This window comes from Urtica dioica, chromosome 7, assembly GCF_054948205.1.
Source record: "Urtica dioica subsp. dioica isolate 48M chromosome 7, U.dioica_male_clone48M_v1_H2, whole genome shotgun sequence".
NCBI classification, from domain to species: Eukaryota; Viridiplantae; Streptophyta; class Magnoliopsida; order Rosales; family Urticaceae; genus Urtica; species Urtica dioica.
The window spans coordinates 18,610,247-18,626,029 of record NC_142762.1 but is presented as its reverse complement, the minus strand read 5'-3'; the positions used below and the strand labels follow the sequence as shown (position 1 = coordinate 18,626,029).

The window sequence follows — 15,783 nt, the reverse complement described above, 5'->3', positions numbered from 1 at the left end:
ATCCACGTTGATACATTATCAGCTACTAAGCATGCTTCGGTAAATAGTACAATACTATGTTCCTTTGCTTTGAGATAGGTGGGACAGTTCTTTTTATCGGCCTTGTAAGGTCCTTCTCAGTTCTAGAGGCGGAGGCTTTGTGCTCAGTAGCATGTGCCTCTCCTTTATTCCTCTTTCTCTTAGTGAGACCTACAGCAGTGTGAAGTTCCTCCATAAGCTTAGTAACAGTGTACTCTAGCTTGTTTATGGAGTAGTTCATCTTGGAGGTATCAAGAGATGCGGGGAGAGTTTCTAAGATCATATCTATGACATTCTTCCCATCAGTCTCAGATCCTAGGATTTTCATTTTATTTAGAAAACTAATGATCAGTATCATAAAGTCTCTAACAGGAGTCCTAGCCTTCATATGACAGTTCATAAACTGTCGGACTGCTTGTTGCCTTGATTGACGCCCTTGCCCTCCAAACATCTCAAGGAGATTGTAGAGCATTTCGGAAACGGTCTCGATGTCACGATGTTGCTCTTTCAGCATATTGTTCATAGATGCCAAGATATAGCACCTCACAATCTTATCGGATCGAAGCCTGGCCGCTAAGGCGTCATTGTCCTCTTGAGTCGAATCATCATTCGTAAGAGGAGGACACGGGGTGGTGAGTACCCATTTGTGCTTGGTAAGGATTATGTCGAGGTTATGTTTCGAATCTACGTAGTTTTCGTTTTCGAGTTTGTTCGAGGAAAGGACGAAAGAGAGAGAGTTGGGAGACATATTGCCTATAAAAGTTGAAACAAGTTTATGATTAGTCTTTGGTTTAGGATTTAAGTTTGTTTAAGACTTTATAAAATCCAAAGGTGTTATAAACCAAACGATAATTTACTCCTTCGAGGGAAGGCCGCAAAAATCTCCATTTATAAGTAAATGACACATCATTAATGCTTAGCCAAGATGTCAATACACCAATTTCGACTAGCCACCTTTTAAATTGGTTTGATCACTCACATCCTTTCGCAGGGCCTCGAGTGAGGATTACTAGGGATTGAGTCTAAGTGTGTAACCAACCACTTAGTCCAAAAGATTGACTTTGAAAAACAATCCGCCGAGGGGAGGTCTTGTCTCATTGTCTCACTTTCGGATTTAGCTCATTGAGCAATGATCAGTGCAAAGCGCCCTTGAGTACTCTCATTTAAGAGAGGGCCACGAGGGTGACTCTTAGTCTGGCGACACTTGCACTTTTCATTAGTGTTGGACATCGAGGGTTACAAACAACAACTATAACCCTCCCACTTAGTTTTTGGAGTTGGTTCATCGACTCTTATAAGTTCGGAAACAGATTTCCTAGTTAGAGAGCGATAGAGCGGACAACTAGAAGAGAATCCTAGATCGACATGTTCAGAGCAGTATTAGTGCATAAAGGCACAAGGGACATACTCGATCTTTTCCTATTTTCTATTTCGGGAAAGTGTGTGAGGGAAGTGTGAACTTCAACTCACTCGAACACTTGAAAGTTTGAGATTACACATCTTTTTATTTTTCGGCTTGTCTACAAAGAGACCTCCCACTCAAATTTTCAAGAGCATATAGATTTTGAACATATGTGATATAGATATAGTTTTGAAAACATTTTGAAAACTTATTTGATTTGGATGAAAAAATATTTTCAAGTTTGAAAGTGAAAACGGTTTTTCAAAATTCAAACTAGTTTTGTAAAAAACTCAATTTCAATTCAACTTTTCAAAAATCAAAACATTTTAATCTTACACATCATGTTTATAATCATATGAAAAACATTTGTTCTCAAGAAAATTTTCTCATTAGAGTTCTATAACTCATGGTAGTGGGGTTTGAAAATCCGGATTTCTAAAAAACTGGAGTTTCAACACAGCCGCGCACCTCGGAGTAAAATCGCCATATCTGGCGGCTCCGATGTCCTTTTCAGCCAAAACCGGTGGCATTGGACAGAGGACAGACAGAGATTTAATTTGATTCAAGAATCATTAAATTTCGATTTCTGAGCAGAGACTTATGCCACTTTTAATGCGGGTTTACTCCAGCTCGAAGAAAAAGAAATAATTAAAGCTTGGTCCTTTTTAGGTGCGAAAAAGAATCGAGTGTAACGGAACGTTTTATGAAGGTTGTTAAAGCTTTTATTTGTGTTTTATTAGCAAGGTAATAACAAGGCATAAAAGAAATAACAACATGCATAAAACGATTCAAGTAAATAAAAGAAACTAGCAAGACAATATAACAAGTCACAAAATTTTACTCGAAATTTCTCAAACCTTTAAAACACGTTTTTCAATATAAAAAATTAAAAACTTTTAGAACTGATTCTAATGTGTTTTAAAAACATCCCAAAACCTTAGAAAATCAACATGTTTTTTTAATTTATAGGCAAGAGCAATAAATTAAAAAAAATCTAAGATAACAATTCTAACTTGTCACAAAATTAGTAAACTTTCGAAAACGATTTTCAACCTCATAATTTTAAAAAACATGTACATGCGAATCTTAGACCATAGCTCTGATACCATTTGTTGGAACCGATCTAGGGTTTAAGAAAATAATTAACGCTTCGGTAAGCGGCGGAATTTTAAAAATTTTCTCTTACAAGTAAAAACGGTTTTTTACTAACCTAGACAAAAGAGCAAGTACATGTAATTAAAAACTATTATAAGCTAAGAAGTTTACTAACCTTTCTTGAAGCTTGATCTTTGAGAAACTCTTAGAAAGTTGCAACGCTCGTCTCCCCTCGCAGCACGTCTCTCTTTCTTTCCTCGGCACCTCGAGCAACCACGAAAGTTTCTATCACTAAATCACTCGAGAGAAAAGGAATTAGTGTGTGGGCACTTTTAAACACTACGACTTAAGAACGAGTCTTGAAGTCGCAGAGTTAAACTCTAGGTCAAATGAGGACCTAGGTGCCAAGACATAAATCGAAAATAAACTAGAGAGAGAGAGAGAGGAGTTCGGCCGAAGTTCTAGAGAGAGAGTCTCTCAAATCTCTTAAACTTGGATGAATGAGAAAATGAGAAGAATGAGGCTCCTATTTATAGGAGAGGTCTCACCTTCAATAAGGTAGTTTCCTCTTCTATAGAATATCACATATTCATGAGCCAATTTCCTCTTTTCCTCTATGATGCACTCGGCCAAGGTGGGCTTCATTAAGCCCTGGATTTGTTTCCTTTTTTGTTCCTTGCCTTGCTTCTTTCTCAACTTGGGCGCCTACCTCTTATTTCCCTTAGAGGAAATTTGTTTCCTCTTTTTCTTTTGGCAAGTATCTTCATACATTTATGCACAAAATATTCTCTCTATCTCTTGGGTATGTTGGGCGCCTATAGCCTTCTAGAAAAGGCTTCTAGAAGCTTTTCCATTTGTTCATGACAACATGAAAAAGGCCATTAAGAATTTTCAATAAAATTCTTATGAAATGAAATTAATTCACCAGGCCCAATTATTTCAATATGGCCGAGTGACATTAAGTCATCAAATGAACTTGTAAAAATTTATTGACATCCATTTCATTCTATGTCTCAAAAGACAAAAATACCCTTTTGACAATTTTCGTTCTTGTTTTGACTTAGCTTCCGGTTTAACTATTCCTATCGATGTGATTCGTGACAGTGACCTCATGGACCCAAATGAACAAAGCTTGAGCTAAACACTTAGACTCAAAAGTTCACAAACCTTTTCCAAGTTTAGCTTAATGCCAACTGACTCCACTAAAGAGTTGACACTGAAAATCTCTCGGTTCAAATGAATTTATTTTCTACTCAAGAATTCAACCTAATTATGATGAGCGGATCCACTGAATATTATCTATGTTTACCCTTCATGAATGTCATCAGCTAGTCGGGATTTACTAAATTACCATTTTACCCTTCTAGCTGTTATTTCCTCAACTCCTTTGTCGCTTGTGAATAAGTTAGAAACAATGTATTGACGAGGAGCTAACAAGTCACATTGTTTCATCCAAAAGAGTCAGGACTCAATTTGGACACTGGCCAGTTCATTTATTCACACCCCAAGAAACAAAGCATGAGGTGACATACATTGCATTTCAGCAATCTTGTACATGAATTCCATATGTATGAGAACTTCACAAAGTTACTCATGACATTCTCACAACTTAGTACTTCACCAATAGGCCCTGTTCGGAAACACATAGTGAGTCCGAACTCTGACTTTCTCAAATGAGAATACTAAGGTGTGAAATGACATGTCTCATTTCAGGATTAAGGTAAGCATGATGCAATTCATACATAGTGACTTCGAGACATAAGAGGTTAAATGGTTTGTTCTTATCTTGTCTCTAGAAGTGCACTGGTCAATTCAGTACCTTCAGAAGATACCTAGAAGAACTATAGAGTCTCCAACTCTCAATGCCCCATAACCAGACATCATAGATTCTCCTAACAATCGTACTGAGGTCAACAGTCGTTTGACCCTTAGATTGCGAATATATCGATTTAAGCAAACTACGAAGAGTTTGTTCATGCATATCTACATTTGTCTCTTCGTAAGTTGTTAAGTTTTTTTATGGACTAAAAGACTAAGGTTTTATCATAAAGCTTCAAACAAAGAAAGAATGAATGAACGTTTCAACTTTATTATTAAATGAATAGGCAATTACAAGCAAGAGTCTTCATGAGACTTTATTACATCAAATGTACAAAATAAAGATTACAACTCTTCTTGTGGGCACCATTGACAACAAGATTCTCCTAACAATCATACTGAGATCAATAGTCATTTGATCCTTAGATTGCGAATATATTGTTTTAAGTAAACCATGAAGAGTTTCTTCATGCAAATCTACATTTGTCTCTTCATATATTGTTAGGTTTATTTATGGACTAAAGACTAATGTTTTATCATAAAGCTTCAGACAAGGAAAAATGAATGAACGTTTTCAAATTTTATTAATGAATAAGCAATTACAAGCAAGAATCTTCGTGAGACTATATTACATCAAATATATATAAATAGGCACTACTACTCTTCTTGTGGTCACCATTGACAACAAACTCCCACTTGACTCAAAGAAGATGTGAGTAGTCCTTCATGCCTAATCCCTCCCGATGCTGGTCGAAGACGTTGTTCGCTAGGGCCTTGGTGAATGGATCTGCTAGGTTGTCCACCGTTGAGATCTTCTTCACCTCCACGTCTCCGTGCTGCACGATCTCTCGAATCAAATTGCATTTCCTCTCAATATGTTTAGAGCGCTTATGGCTTCGAGGTTCCTTTGAGTTAACGACATCCCCATTGTCATCACAATAAAGGGTCATAGGCTCGTCGACGTTTGGAACGACTTCCAAGTACTTAGGAATTTTCTAAGATATACAACCTCCTTGGACGCTTCACAAGCAGCCACATATTCTGCTTCCATTGTGGAGTCAGCAATGCAAGATTGCTTAATACTCCTCCACACAACAGCTCCACCATTAAGGATGAACACAGATCCCGAAGTGGATTTCCTAGAATCCTTATCCGCTTGAAAGTCGGAGTAAGTATATCCCGTCATAGTCAGGTCAGTACATGAATAAGTAAGCATCAAGTTCCTCGTTCTTCGAAGATACTTAAGAACATGCTTAACAGTAATCCAGTGCTCGGGTCCAGGGTTGGATTGAAAATGGCTAACTACGCGAGCTGCGAAGCTGATATCAGGTCTAGTGCAAAGCATAGCATATATGAGACTTCCTACGGCTGAGGCGTAAGGAATTTTCCTCATGCCTTCAATCTCTTGTGCAGTCTTGGGAGACTGGTCCTTAGAGAGTGAGATTCCATGCCCAAAGGGTGTTTGGCCCTTCTTGGAGCCTTGCATCGAGAAGCGATCCATCACCTTATCAATATAAGATGCTTGAGAGAGCGACAAAGTCCGGTTTTTCCGATCTCGAAAGATTTGCATCCCCAGAATGTACGCGGCTTCTCCTAGATCCTTCATATCGAATTGCTTTGCCAGCCAGACCCTAACCTCAGATAACTTACCCACATCATTACCTATGAGTAATATATCATCAACATATAGTATCAGAAACACAACTTTGCCTTCGTGTATTAACTTGTAAACACGCGGCTCATCAATTGACTGCTCAAACCCGAAGCTCTTCATAGTTTCATCGAATCTAATATTCCATGACCTAGATGCTTGCTTTAATCCATAAATGGACTTAAGCAACTCACAAACCTTGGTCTCTTGACCTTCTTCCATGAAACCGTCTGGTTGAGCCATATAAATGCGCTCGTCAAAATTTCCATTCAGGAAGGCAGTCTTGACATCCATTTGCCAGATCTCATAATCGAGAGCTGTAGCTGTGGATAGAAGTATGCGGATGGATTTAAACATCGCGACTGGTGAGAAGGTTTCTTCATAGTCAATCCCTTCTTGTGGGTATAACCCTTAGCCATAAGTCGTGCCTTGAACGTCTCGACGTTCCCATCCGGACCCCTTTTCTTCTTGTATATCCACTTACACCCTACGGGCTTAATCCCTTCAGGAAGGTCTACAAGTTTCCAGACTTTGTTGACATACATCGAGTGCATTTCAACTTTCATGGCGTCAAGCCAAAGGTTTGATTCAGAACAAGCCATCGCTTGGCTATAGGAAACAGGATCATCTATGTCAGAGACCGCTACGAGAGTGTTTTGAGTAGCCATACCACTACGTCGAAGTACTACTTGACGAGGTTCTGATGAGTTAGGTTGTGTTTCAATTGGGGTAGGAACAGTTCTTACAGATGAGATTGAAGCTTCCTCACCCAACTTTTCTACAAGCACAATTTTGCTTCTAGGTTTTACATCTTTCATAAAGTCCTCCTCAAGGAAACGAGCATTCGTGCTAATGAAAGTCTTATCGTCCTCGAGACTATAGAAAGTGAAACCTTTGATTTCCTTTAGATATCCAACGAACAGACACAATTCTGACTTACTAGCCAACTTGCTAGTCTTTTGCCTCAACACGTGTACAGGGCAACCCCAAATTTTGATGCGGCCAAGATTTACTTTACGGCCAGTCCATCGTTCACAAGGAGTGCCAAGAATCGTTTTAGACGGAACTTGGTTCAGAATGTAAGCGGCTGTTTCGAGAGCATATCCCCAAAAGGAAAGAGGGAGTGACGAGTTACTCATCATTGATCTACATCTCCATAAGAGTTTGGTTTCTTCTCTCTGACACTCTGTTTTGTTGAGGTGTGCCAGGTACGGTAAGCTGAGAAGCGATATTGTAGCGACTCGAAATTTTAAGATTAACGTTGTAAATTAAGTACATCAAAAGGACGAGAAAATTCTCGGTTTGAATCGTTTAATTAAAAGTTTGATAGTTTACGGTTTTATTCACAAAATTTTGTGACAATGACGTGGTTGTAATATTTTCTGGAGCTATTTCAAAGAAACTTTGAGCTTGGGAGTTGGAATGACTCGGTGATAAAACCGAAGGACATAATGAGTAAATAGAGTATTCTCGTTTTTTTTATAAAACGATTTTTTTTTCTTTTCATCATTTTTCTTTCTTTCTTCTTTCTTTCTCCCGATCCTTCTTCTTTCTTCTTCTCCTGGTTCTCCCGCCGCGCGACAACACTTGCAAAACCAAGAAAAAAAACTTACCACAACAATCAAGATCTTCGGCCGACCACCATCGTCCATTCCTTCAATCTTTCTCATCTTCTTTGCTCAACACCTCGCGCGCCATCAAGTTCCACACCGCGCTCTCGTCGACGAAATCATCGCCGCGAGCTCACACCGCCGCCGACCGAGAAACGAACGCCGGTAAAGAAGGACACACACCGAGGAAGATTGAGTCTCCCGAAAACAGGGTAAAAGAAATCAAATCCGAAATCAATTTTTCGTGAAATTGATGTACACTGGACGTGATTTGAACTTGGTTGTGATGATTAGAACTCGATTCCTGGATTGAATTAGTTGATTGGATTTTCTTTGAATTTTTGAACGAAATTGAGGATTTTAGGGTTTATGAGAATTTGAAATTGGGGGTTTTTTTTATTTTGGACGTGCTTTGATGATATTTGGATTACGATAGTTCTACAAAATTTTGTTTAAGATGGATTTTATTTGGATTTTTGGACATTTGATTTGAAAATTTGGTTTGGCCGTGTGAATTTTAGCTTGGCGTGTGTATATGTGTTTTATTGGTTATAAGGATGATTTGAGATACTTGAGATAAGTTATTGACGGTTTTGAATTTCGAAAAGAAAAGAATGATAGTTGTTTCGCTAGAATTATTTTCATATTTCATTTTGAAAATTAAATTTGCCTCGTTCAAGGAATGCAAGTTTTGGATTTTATAGTTAGAAATGCCTTTGGGTCCTACGATTATTAAATCGTACGTTTGAGTTTGAGTATTGTGGATTACTCGTAGAATTCTGATTCAGAATCGGTTTGATTATCGTGATAGGACTCGAGACTGAAAGTCATTTAAAGGGCGGTGTAAGTGAACGTCTGGATTCTCGGTTTTAGTGAACGTTCGGGTTCACAGAGCGAACGAACGTCTCGTGGACGAGCGACATAGACGCTTAATTTCGAGGTAGGTTATTATAACCCTTCTTTCCCGATTTTATGGTTTGGCCTCAAGTATATATTATTTTCGAAATGAAAATGTTTGTGAACGTGCCACGAAACCTAGAATCGTTTTAAAAATGTGGGGGAATTTCAAATCGGATTATCCGATTATGAAATTGAGAATATTTTTTATATTATACATATATCCCGTATTTACGAAAGAAAATTTTCGTATATCCTGGATAAGCCGGTTTCACACACACATGTTTACGGTGCAGAGAGTGCACCTTGCTCTGATAAGAGGACTACCACGGGTTAAGTTGGCAGGGTGGCTCAGGAGATAGTACACGTTTAGATGTATCTAGAGACACAATTTAAATTTTTGTCATTTACATTTCTGCAATTTATATTTATGCAAGGTATACTTGTACGTGTATGATGATTTACACGTGACAAGAATATTATTATTATAAAGTAAGTATTATTTTCAAAAATCATTTTAAAAATCAAACCATTACTATAGTACCTACTGGGCCTCAGGCTCATCCCTATTTTCTTCAAGTTATTCTTATAATCAGGATGTGAGAACTAGAAGGGTTAAGATGATCTCTGGGTTAAATGCGGTCGAGAGTTTGAAGATTTTCGCTGGATAGACTATCAAGTGTTGGAGGTTTGTTTTATTTTCGTTTTCTTTCTTCTTTCTTTGGACTTGTAAAGTAATCAACTGAGTATGCACCGTGGGTTAGTCATGTAAAGTTTATTACTGTTTGATTATATTCTAATCACACCCCATTTTCCCGGGGTGTGACGGGGTGGTATCAGAGATCTAGGTTATGAGTCTCTATGGAATGCATACTCGGTTTACTTTACACTTATAGTCCATCGATAATAGTTTTAGAAGGTCGCTTGATGCGAGTCCATCTAATGTTCCTTTGTTATAAGGATCCTTATGTCCACCTGAGCCTCATGACTAGGGCCGAGTAACGAATCATCTTTCAGGAGGTGAAAACACGTGTTTTGGATGAAGCGCGTGCTAGTATGTCTAGAAGTCGATGTCTTTGAAAGTTCTAGGACTTCTATATTCACGCATTAAGGATATGTGGATCTGTGAGCTAGAGGTCATTGGGTTCAGAATACCATAATGCAGTTGGATATAATAAGAACTCCGCTAGAGTATTGCGTAGAGTTTGTGATAGCTAAGCTGGAAAATCGTGCTAGTTTAATGTAAGGACTGCTCACGAAAACGTACGATGCTCATGATGTAGGAACAAATAGAGGGATTGTTCTACGTACAATGCTTTCTGGATGAAGGTGGGTAGACCTCGATAACGGAAGATGATAGCGTTGTAATAAGGGACAAGGCTATTATTGGGTGCGTTTTGCACTTTCACTAACGAAACCAAGCACATGAAGTGCATAAGGTTTGAGGATGGTTTAGGGCTTTTGTCTAAAGATAGCTAGGCGTATGAACAAGGATGAGCTGGAGATGGAAAGCCTTATAAGATATGGCCTAGGGATGATGGTTGAATAGGGAGAATACATGGACAACCTATGTCCGTGAAAGGTAATGTTCTGACATAGATTGGTTGTCAACGTATAGAGTTCAGCTAGATTTCCATTGGCAAAGAGTTACGCCACATATGGAATCTAGATAGATAGTTCCTTATCAGGAAGGTCAAGGTCAGGGGATGCAAAATTGTATCATGAAGTCCTACGTTGGAGGATGAAGAAAGTTATCATGCTACGCACTTCTTTCGGCATCAGAAGTCGATGTAAAAGACGCTGATACATGATTAGTTAATTTTGTTGTGGATGAATTTTCCAACGTTTTCCAGAAGAGTTAACTGGCCTACTGCCTGATCGGGAGATATAATTCTGTATTGATCTTATCCTCGATACCTTGCCAAGGGTTGACGAGTTGTTTGATCAATTGGGTGGATCTCGATTCTTCTCTAAGATAGATCTGAGATCGGGGTATCATCAATTCGTGATCGCGAGAAGGATATTATGAAAATAGCTTTTCGGACTCGTTATGGTCATTTTGAGTTCCTGGTAATGCCTTTTGGGTTGACAAATGCTCCTGCAGCTTTCATGAGCATGATGAACCAAGTTTTTGACCATTTTTGAATCACTTTGTCATCATGTTTATCGATGACATCTGGATTTACTCAAAAAACCGTAGAAGAGCATGAGCAGCATCTTGGAATTGTTCTACAGACTCTTCGAGAGTATAAGTTATATGCCATGAAAGAGAAGTATGATTTTTGGTTAACATAAGTTAAGCTTCTTGGGCATGTAATAACTGAAGATGGAATATCTGTAGACCCTTTTAAGGTGGAAGCAGTCTTAAGATAGGAGCCACCAAGGAACGTTGGAGAGATTAGAAGTTTTCTGGGTTTGGCTGGATATTACAAAAAGTTTGTGAAAGACTTCTCACGAATAGCCGCACCAATGACCCGAGTCACAAAGAAGAATGTTTGCTATGAGTGGGATCATCAATGTGAGAATGCTTTCCAAAGGCTAAAAGTTTGCTCAACCAATGCACCAATCCTTACTATCCCGAAGATGGGTGAACCGTATGAGGTTTACTCAGATGCTTCTAAAGAAGGTCTGGGATGCGTTTTGATGCAAAATGGACACGTAGTCGCTTATGGTTCTCGTCAATTGAAGGCTCACGAGAAGAACTACCCAACTCATGATATGGAGTTAGCAGTCATAATCTTTGCGTTGAAGATATGGAGATGCTATCTTTACGGGGTAAGATTTCAAATCTTTTCTGATCATAAAAGTTTGAAATATCTCTTTACTCAGCGAGACCTGAACTTGAGGCAACGTCGGTAAATCGAATATATGGAAAATTACGATTTCACTCTTGAGTATCATCCTGGCAAGGCTAACGTTGTAGCTGATGCACTGAGTAGGAAAGGTGCAGGTGTTTTAGTAGCGCTAGCATTGCTGGATTGGAAGAGAGAAGTGGTAATTGGGGATTACGATCTCAAGCTCTTCGAGAATCGTGATTCAGCAGTAATTTATAATCTGGTAGATCCACCGTACATTGTCCATCAAGTTAAGAGAATTAGCAGCAAGATAAACATCTTTTGAGCGTTCTGACAAGATTGCAGAATGTTGAGACGCTAGAACATTGGAATGCTCGAGAGGATGGAAGCTTGTATTTCAAGAATCGTTTAGTTGTTCCACAAGTAAACGAGATCAAGAAAGCGATTATGGAGGAAACTCATAAGTCTCATTACGCCATTCATCCTGGAGCCAATAAGATGTAACGAAATCTGAAGAAACAATTCTAGTGGCGCAATATGAAAAGAGATGTCCTCGACTATGTCAGGAGTTGCCAGAATTGTCTCAAAGTAAAAGCTGAGAGACAGAAGCCAGGAGGAATGTTGCAATCGTTGCCCATACCAGAATGGAAATGGGAAGAGATAACCATGGATTTTCTCACAAACCTAGCGAAGTCACAGGAAGGTTTTGATACGATTTGGGTAATCGTGGATCGACTTACCAAGTCTGCCCATTTTATTCCCATCAAGGTAACGTACTCCAAGAGGAAATTAGCTGAAGTGTATCTAGAAAACGTGGTGAAGTATCACGGTGTTCCTTTGAGCATTACTTCAGATAGAGATTCACGGTTCACTGCTCATTATTGGAGAAGTTTCCAGGAAGCCATGGGAACCATATTGAATTTTAGTACTGCTTTTCATCCTTAGACAGATGGGCAATCTGAGAGGGTTATTCAAGTCATGGAAGACATGTTGAGAGCGTATGCTTTGGATTTTGGTAACAAATGGAAAGAAAATCTTTCGTTTGTTAAATTTGCATACAATAACAGTTTTCAATCCAGCATAGGCATGGCCCCTTTTGAAGCTCTATATGGAAGACCGTGTAGATCTCCAGAGTGTTGGATTGAACCAGAAGATCGCGTTCAGACAGGAGCTACGATCATTGAAGAAACTAATGAGAAGATAGCGATCATTCAGCAGCGATTGAAGACCGCTCAGAGCCGACAGAAGAGCTATGTTGATAAGAGACGAAGGCCACTCGAGTTTGAGGTAGGAGACTACGTACTTTTGAAAGTATCTCCACATAAAGGCATTTCCCGTTTTGGAAAGAAAGGGAAATTGTCTCCTCAATATGTAGGACCTTTTCAGATTACTGCACGAGTAGGTCTTGTCGCTTATCGACTTGCTCTACCGCCAGAGTTATCGTTTGTGCACGATGTTTTTCACGTATCAATGCTTTGGAAGAGTGAACCCGATCCTACAGCTATCGTTCAACTTAAAGATGTACCAATCCAAGAGGATGCCACTTACGATGAAGTGCCAACACAAGTTGTCGATAGGAATGTTAGCGGTTGTTTTCGAGAAACCAAAAATTTGAAAACAACTTAAGGCCGGCGGGGCATCGCCGGCAGGATCACCCAATGGGCCCGGGCCCACTAGGCCCGCGCGCCCTAGCGCACCCACGGCCAAGTGAACCCGTGCGCGTGCCAGCACGCCCGCGAGCGCACCTACGCCCCCGGCCCAGTGGGCTCGCGAGCGCCCTAGCGCTCCCGCACCCTCGGCCACCCCGGCCCGCGCGTACTCCTGCTCCCCAGGCTGCCTCGGCCCGCGCGCGCTCCTGCGCCCCAGGCCTCCCCGGCCCGCGTGCGCTCCTGCGCCCCAGGCCTCCCCGGCCCGCGCGCGCTCCCGCGCACCCGGCCGCCCCGGCCAGGGCGCGCTCCCGCACCCCGATCGTCCGGCCCCCGCGCGCACTGCGCCCCCTCGGCCGAGAATTCATGCTGCCCCGGTCGAGCGCCCCTGCTGCTTCGGTCTGGCGCCCCTGCTGCCGCGGCCGAGTGCTCTTACTGCCTCGTTCGGGTGCCCCTGCTGCCCCGGCCGAGTGCTCTAGCTGCCTCGGCTGGGTGCCCCTGCTGCCCCGGCCGAGTGCTCCTGCTGCCTCGACCGGGTGTTCCTGCTGCCCCGGCCGAGCGCCACTGCTGCCTCGGCCGGGTATTCGTACTGCCCCGGCCGAGCGCCCCTGCTGCCTCGGCCGCGTGCTCCTGCTGCCCCAGCCGGCACCCCGCACCCGTCCAAGCAACTCACCCATCCGGGCGTCGTGCCTCACGTGCCCCGCGGGCCTAGAGGGGGCCGGCCCAAGGCCTCCTCCAAAACTATAAATACCCCCCCCCCCCCCCCCCTTGGGGGAGGGAAAGGCATCCCCATTGATCCATTTTCTCATCCCATTTTGGCATTTCATCACCAATCCAAAGATCCCACACAATACTCTCTCTCTCTCTCTCTCGAGAACTCTCTCCTCTCCCGCGCTCGTGTGACATTCCAAGAGCGCGAGCTCCTCCTCCCTCGGCTCAAAAATTCAAGGACCCCCCTCCACGAGAGGGAGCGCGCTCCTCTTCTGTGACCCGAGTCTCTGCAGTGTACACACTGTTCTCACGCTTCTTGGCCCTTGAGCTAGAACTCCGAGCTACGAGGCAAGCAACCCCTCTAAAGTCTTCACTAGAAGCTACGAGCCGGGTCCTACTCTAAAGCCTTGGATTCTCAGCCTCCGCGCCCATGATAGCCCCCCCACACTCACTTTGAACTACGTTCTGACCTGATCCCAACTAACGGGTACGTAGGCAGCCAACCTTTGGCACGGTCACACCCTCCAAAACACACCTCAGGGTCTAGAGGGTGCAACTCGGTCCACGAGTTCATATTTTTGGCCCGGGTGCGATCACTTGGTCCGGCCTTGGATTGAACCGCCCGAGGTAATTAATCGTTGTTCATTTTCGTGCGACAATATTTTGGCGCTAGAAGGAGGAGACTTCCCGACTTATACAGCCCGAAATCCCTTGTACAGCTCGACCCCTTCTTCCTCGACTTGATAAAGACATGAGTGGACAACCACCTGTTCGTTCTGAGGCAGTGAATAACCCCGAAAACTTAACTGGAGTGAAGAAATACTTCTTGCGCTCCCGAGCGCAAGGCGATGAGGAGTCTCTCAACAACAAGAGCCACACTCCCTCGCCCCCTCCACCTCAGGATAGTCGGGACGACCGCATCCTCGATATGGAGGAGAAGATCTGCCAACTAAAGATAGCCAATTCAAGGTACCACCGCAAACTGGCGGGCAAGGCGCCTGTGCGACGCATTCCCCCCCGAGGAATCCGAGGACCTCATGGACGAGGGACATGACTATGACCCCGACTATGAAGGCTTGGAGATTTCGGTGGACATAGAGACTTCTCTCACCAAAGACGGGGAACTCCCCATTGAGATCGAAGCCGGTCCGTCGAACCCACCGCCTAAAACAAAGGCAATACCAATCTCCTCTCAAGAGGAAATCTCCCGATGATCAGCCCATGACCGACTCGGTCAAAGAGGAAATGTCAGGGAAGGTCCTACGACTCGACGAGTGAGGCGTGTGGCTCGAAGCTCACGTCCCCATACCACCGGGCCGGATCTTAGAGATCAGCTTACCGCCCAACGGAACGACCGTGGCGAAGACCTCCGAGAGAGGCTGAATGCTCGCAAGGGTCACAACCCTACGGCCCCAATCAATGGGGACCCTCGCACGGCTCAAGGGTCAAATGAAAGGCGCCAAGTGACTCCTCACGAACAGGGGGTGACCCCCAACAATGGCCTCGATGTCGTCACCATTATTCACAACCTTCGTAACGAAGTACGTGATCTACGTGAAGGCGGCTTGGCCAGTGACACATACGGGGTCGTAGAAGAACATTCATCGCCCTTCACTGCTCAAATCCTTGCTGAGGTGTGCACGGGAAACTTCAAATTCCCGAATCTCCCTCCCTACAATGGGAAAACCGATCCTATGTATCCCATCCAACATTACAAAACTTGGATGACGATGCAGGGCGTCTCACCTGGGGCTCTATGCCAGGCTTTTAGTCTTACCCTCACCGGACCCGGTTTTTAGTGGTTTAAGAATTTAAGACCAGGGAGCGTCCAATCGTTCAAAGACTTGAAGGACATGTTCCTAGCACGATTTGCTACATCGATGGTCCAAAAGAAGACCAAGATGTACTTATCGTCAATCAGGCAAGAGAATAACGAGTCCTTGAGACAGTATCTCACCCGATGATGGTCCACTCCAAGCCTCTGCAATAGGTTCACTACCTACTTGTGAATCCTGCACAGAAGGAAAAATGACTAAGCGACCTTTCTCCGATAAGGGTCGAAGAGCCACTGAGTTGCTGGAACTAGTACATTCTGATGTATGTGGTCCGCTCAGCCAACAGGCACGTGGAGGATACGAAT

The 15,783-nt window shown here is 42.7% G+C and overlaps 1 protein-coding gene across 1 annotated transcript; it reads left to right on the top strand.

Moving 5' to 3' along the window:
- The first annotated feature begins 12,372 nt into the window (after positions 1–12,372).
- LOC149390305 (uncharacterized) lies at positions 12,373–12,912 on the top strand. The gene has a single exon (XM_089619742.1). It carries the CDS (start codon positions 12,373–12,375, stop codon positions 12,910–12,912), a length of 540 nt encoding a protein of 179 aa, XP_089475868.1.
- The last annotated feature ends 2,871 nt before the right edge of the window (positions 12,913–15,783 follow it).

Coding starts and splice junctions, on each gene's coding strand:
- LOC149390305 (XM_089619742.1), top strand. CDS start 12,373: ATGGCCCCTTTTGAAGCTCTATATGGAAGACCGTGTAGATCTCCAGAG.